The sequence below is a fragment of the Dendrobium catenatum genome, unplaced genomic scaffold, assembly GCF_001605985.2.
Source record: "Dendrobium catenatum unplaced genomic scaffold, ASM160598v2 fragScaff_scaffold_35, whole genome shotgun sequence".
In the NCBI taxonomy this organism is placed as follows: domain Eukaryota; kingdom Viridiplantae; phylum Streptophyta; class Magnoliopsida; order Asparagales; family Orchidaceae; genus Dendrobium; species Dendrobium catenatum.
In genome coordinates this window covers 550,220-555,670 of record NW_021318497.1, presented here as the reverse complement: position 1 = coordinate 555,670, position 5,451 = coordinate 550,220, and the positions used below count along the sequence as shown (strand labels likewise).

Here is a 5,451-nt window from a genome sequence, read left to right as displayed (position 1 = left end):
TTCTCTGTTGTTGCAAATTTTGTGGATAATTCTAAAGGTTTTCCTATTTCTTCCACTTCATTTCCTATTGTTATTGATCATGAAGTGTCTTTAAATTTGGTTGATAGAGGAGAAGACATTATGGTTGATGTCAGGGATAATAACATTATTTAGGATAATATTCTTGTTCGTATGGCTAGTTCTGGTTACTCTGATCCTCTAATATGGAGCCAATTATTGATATTAATTGTTCTCCAATTTATGATCCGGATTTGGTCTCATTAGGATTGGATAAGTCTCTTGTGAATGGATTAACTGATGGCCCTTATGTTGATAATATTAATCGGTTGCATGACTCGTTAGGTGTTGTGAGGAATGTTATGGATGTGAGCATTGGTAATTATCATGCTTTGCTAGAGGTTACTGTTTTGAATGTTGTTCAAGTTGATCATGAGGGGTTTATTTCTGTGGTTGGAAAAAAAAAATAAAAAATTTAAATATAAAAAGGTTGTATAGAATTCACTACAGGAAAATCACACATTTCCGGCGGAACTTTCCGGTAATTAATTTTCCGGTGGCTTTCCAGCGGCGTTCCGACCGAAAACAATTAAACAACTTTTTCGATGAAATTTTCAAGCTGTTTTTTTCCAACGAAAATTTTTGGCGGAATTTCTGGCAGCTTTTTCAAATTTCTGGAGGAATTTTAAAAATTTAATTAAATTGATTAAAATTTTAACTATTTAAATGATTTAACAAAAATGATTTAAAATAAGATTAACTATTTAATTAATTTTTATTTTAAAATTAATTAGTAATTTTTATTTTATATTGATTATCATTTTTTTTATTTTTACAATTAAATTAATTAGTATCATTTTTTATTAGTATAATTAAAAATTACTTTATTTTGGGTTAATATATAGTTTAAATATAAAAATTTGACATTTAAAACGTATTTACATGTCCAGCAATTTGGTTGGTTCTTTGAGACATTTCCCAGCGAACTAACGCGGGAGAGAGCGGGTTGGCACGTGAGTGGGCTAATCGTGGAAGCGGGCGGGCGGGCGTGGGAGAGAGCGGGTTGGCAGGCTAGCGCTGGAGCAGGCTGGGCGCTGGAGCTGGTGGGATTGCGCGAGATCAGGTAGGTCTCGGAAGTGAGTGGGCTGGTGCAGGCGGGGTGAGGGAGTGCCGGCTACTAGGCAGGAGAGAACATGAATTTTTTTAATTATTTTTTTTAATGTTCCGACAGTTTAATTTCGCCGGTAAGCCGCCAGAATTATTTTTAGCTAGAAAACCGCCATAATGTATTTTCCTACTCGGGTTTTACCGGTGGAATTTTTTCCGTCGGAAAACCGTTGGTAAATTTGAAAACCACCCGAAAATGATCAATTTTTGCCATAAAATTCTACAAGTAATAGATGATTTTCTTGTAGTGATTTAAATATATATATGTAGGAAAAAACCACCGGAATTTATTTTCCTAAGCCGTTTTTACCGGTGGTATTTTAACCGCCGGAAAATTAAAAAACCGTCGGAAAAGGCTCATTTTCCGCCGGAAAAGGCCGCTGGAAATGGGTGATTTTCCTGTAGTGCTTGTTCTAAAGCTTCTTGACATTTCCCTTTTTGGTTTCATCTTTGGTGTGGTCTTTCTGCCTATTGTATTTGTATTTTCAGTTCTTTGGTTGATGGTTTGGTTCTTGGGCTTGCTAAGTGTGGTGGCTATTCTTGGGTGTTGTGTGGCTGTCCAGGGTCGATTTGGTGTTGTGTTGATTGTGCTCTTGGTGGTCGTTCATGGGTGTTTCTAGGGTGGTGTCTCCCTATTTTGTTCCTTGTTGAGTGGTACTAGCTATATGTAGGGTGAGTTTCTTCTCTTATAGATCAACTGGTTGGTGGTTTCTGTTTTTGTCTCTTATCATGGTGTTTGGTTTGGCTCCATGTCAAGTATTATTTGTGGTTTTTGCTTGTGTTTTGTGGTTGTCTCTCTTTGTTTTGCATTTTGCTTCCCTTTTGTTGTTCGTTTCTTGGCTATGTCTTGTGCTGGTTGCTGGTTTGTTCTCCCTGAGGGCTTCTAGCTAGGTTGTTATTCCTTTTCTTTTTTTCCCATTATTTGTTGTAACTAGATTGGATCATAGGCTCATAAGTTAAATTTTTTTTTTTGGATGTATTTGTTTTTTTGTTTTTGAGAATAATTGATCCTTTAAGGACTTCTAATCCCTTTTTTAGTAACGTATAGGTTCTTTTGTGGGTTTTATAAAAAAAAGAAAAAAATAATAATAATAAAATAAATATATCAGAGTCTATAAATTGCCTAGGATGATATAATCATGATTTTTAATTATTTAAGTTATCAATATGTTAAAAACTTTCCTCCAGGCATAAAATTTGATTAGCTCCTCTTTTGCCCCAAAGAAACCATTGCAAATGCATATTTTAAGTGCACAAGCATCAGCTTGCTTAATCAACAAGCTCCCTTCCATGAGAGATGTGATTAACCTTAGGCACTTCTACTTAAAAACATTTAAACCATGAAAATGAAGTCCTTGCAATATGGAGAAATTTCATTAAAATTCCTTTTCACCACATAATTTATCTCCTAAAAGATAAAGAATAGCTAAGTTTCTCAATCTTTATTTCAAAACCGGCAATCATTCCCATAGCCCAAGTGAGGGATGTAAATCATAACTAAGTTAAAAAAAAAAAAAAAAAAAGTGAAAAAAACATAACTAAGTTAAAAAAAAAAAAAAAAAAGATTGAAAATTACTTCACACAGTTAGAATTACCTTTCTACCTCATCAAAACATCTTTTAAGCACCTTGCCTTGTATTTCTGTCAAGAAAAAAAGAAGGAAGAGTATCTGACCAACAGAGTCATTCTCCAGCTCCATTCTGAACAAATTCAAGAGGCTTTGCCTTTCATAACTAAGGCTTCGTTTGTGACGACTTTCTTACTATTTCTTAAAGCAGCGCAGAAAGAAAATCATCCCAAATGAAACCTAAGTAACTAACTCTTAATAAATTATGTATATAAGATTTTTTTTTTTTTTGACAACCCATTCAAAATAGGTGATGTCCCAAATCATTCAAAATCGTCCATGCTCTTCAACAACAATGTCATCAATCTCTTCTATCATAGTATTTATGGAATTTAACATTTGATGTGAACGATGATCTATCTTGACCTCTCTCCATCAGAAAATTCAAATAGATTTATTCTCCATGCATGATAGCATATCCTCTGGTCGTGAATAGGATTAAATACAGCTCTTGCACATTGTATTTGTAATACTCAAAATATTCTTCAAATATCTTAGATAATCAAGTAAATTAAAAAGTCAGACTTCCATAAATTCAAAATTTAAGAATGTTAGTTAAAGGAAAAAAAATAATAAAAATAAAATTGCTGTCATTCAACATCACGTTGTTTTCTCATTCTTTTCTAAAATTATAATATAATACATAAAAGTAAAATTAATAATATCATTATAAATTCTAAGGCTCAAATTTGAATCCGTAATTGTGGAGAGAAGAAATCACTGAACTGCTATTTTAACTGCTCTAGCTAATTCGGGGCATTTGATGCAACTAAGTTTAAGGATTACTGTTGCATTAGTTAGCATATTTCGGCTTACATTAAGCTTCTAAAATGCGTAGAATCTCTATCTCCATATATATATATATCTCTCTCTCTTTCATTCTTTCTTTCTTCTTCTCTCTCTTTGAAAGAAAACTAACAGTCATTGAGACCTGACGTTGGTGGCGTTGGAAGCCATGAGTACTCCCATAAAAATCTGTCCCGAATGGTAGAACGCATTACCTTTCCTTCTGCATTCTCCATTATAGCCTCTTCTAATATAATTACTTTGAATGCGTTAATTATGTTTAAACAGAAATTATATTAACTTGTTTGAATGTTTATCTGTGTAATTAAATGCAGCGACAATCTACTCTACCCAAAAGAAGATAAGAAGCGCAAGATCCTACTCAGTGCCTGTCGCACCTGTAGTTACACGGTTCCGTATCAATGAAAAAAAAAATATAATTACAGTAGACTTCATATTGAATAAATGAACTGACAAATTTATTACAGGAGATGGCGGAAAGAAACCGCGTGTACAGAAATGAGATAACACATATCACCGAGAGACCTCAGATCTTGCGAGATGCTTATGCGGATCCCACACTTCCTCGTCAAAAGGGACTCAAATGCCCTGTCTGCAACCATCCACATGTTGCATTCTTCTTGGTTAGCTCCTCTTTATTTATACATTTGTATATATGTTAATTAACTTGAATTCCTTCTTGTAATGGCTTCGGACGATGAATTAAGAAATAGGGACTGAAAACACACAAGAAAGTTAATTTTTATTTTTTATTTTTTCTTCAGTTAGATTCCATATGTTTCAGGCTTATTAATTTTGAATAGTTATTATAAAATTATTTTTAATACATGCAACATTATTATACTTGAAAAGGTTGGAATAGCACTGGTGGCTAGAGAGAGTCGTCTTAGAGGGTTTAAATTCAAAAAACGTTAGCTGTTGGATGACTTGATTAAGAGACTAGGTGCATTCGATTGGGCCTATGTTAACAAATTAACGTAGAGATAGACCTAAAAATACTTGATTAGAAAACATTAAAAAAACCCATTTTATTAAATTTAAATGAGAATTTGACTCTTAATTAATATGAGACAATGGAGAAAAAGAATTCTTTTTGCCAACCCCTCATAGTGGAATAAAGTCTTGATGATGATGATGTTGTTGATACATCATTATTATATTTGCATACATATTAATATTTTTTTAAATAATAAATGTATCTTATAGATATATTATTATGCATTAATCCCCTGTTGATGTCATTGTTGATACATCTTTATTACATTTATTGCAGACATATTGGTATTTTTTAAATAACAAATGTATCTTATAGTTATCTTACTATGCATTAGTCCCCCACCCCGATGATGTTGTTGTTGACACACCATTATTATATTTAGCGTCAATACTTTTTTTTTTAATATTATTATTTTTGGACGTTGCAGATTAATCCGACGATAAACTTCGCTCGAATGTATGCTTGCTGCAACCCAAGTTGTTGTCATAACTGGAGAGCAGATGGTCAAAGCATTACTTAATGATTGCTTGCTGTTTAATAATTACATTGACTATTATGAGAGTAATGAAAATAAAAAAAAAGGGAGAAGAGCTTCATCCTTCCACTTGAAAACTAAAGTATGGAATTATTTTACTGAGTAAAAAGGAGACAATTAGTGTTTACTTGAATGTCTTGGCAAGGGTTTGCGAAGTTTGATGTCACAATAGCAACCCTACATATAATCATTCACAAGAGAAAAAAAAAGTTTTTTTTTTTTTTTTTGTATGATCAAACTAGAAATGCTTGCTTATAATTTTGTACTTTCCTATATAAATTTTTTTATCTCATGGGATAGTCTAATAAAAAATTTATAATA

The 5,451-nt window shown here is 32.7% G+C and overlaps 1 protein-coding gene across 1 annotated transcript; it reads left to right on the top strand.

Annotated features, from left to right (window-relative positions):
* Positions 1-3,746: 3,746 nt before the first annotated feature.
* On the top strand, positions 3,747-5,115 carry LOC110096911 (DNA-directed RNA polymerases II, IV and V subunit 9A-like). Its single transcript, XM_020823062.2, has 4 exons — positions 3,747-3,778; positions 3,913-3,988; positions 4,066-4,221; positions 5,023-5,115. The coding sequence occupies exons 1-4, from the start codon at positions 3,747-3,749 to the stop codon at positions 5,113-5,115; spliced, it is 357 nt and encodes a 118-aa protein (XP_020678721.1).
* The last annotated feature ends 336 nt before the right edge of the window (positions 5,116-5,451 follow it).

Coding starts and splice junctions, on each gene's coding strand:
- LOC110096911 (XM_020823062.2), top strand. CDS start 3,747: ATGAGTACTCCCATAAAAATCTGTCCCGAATG. Junction 3,989..4,065: donor GTCGCACCTGTAGTTACACG/GTTCCGTATCAA, acceptor AATTTATTACAG/GAGATGGCGGAAAGAAACCG. Junction 4,222..5,022: donor CACATGTTGCATTCTTCTTG/GTTAGCTCCTCT, acceptor TGGACGTTGCAG/ATTAATCCGACGATAAACTT.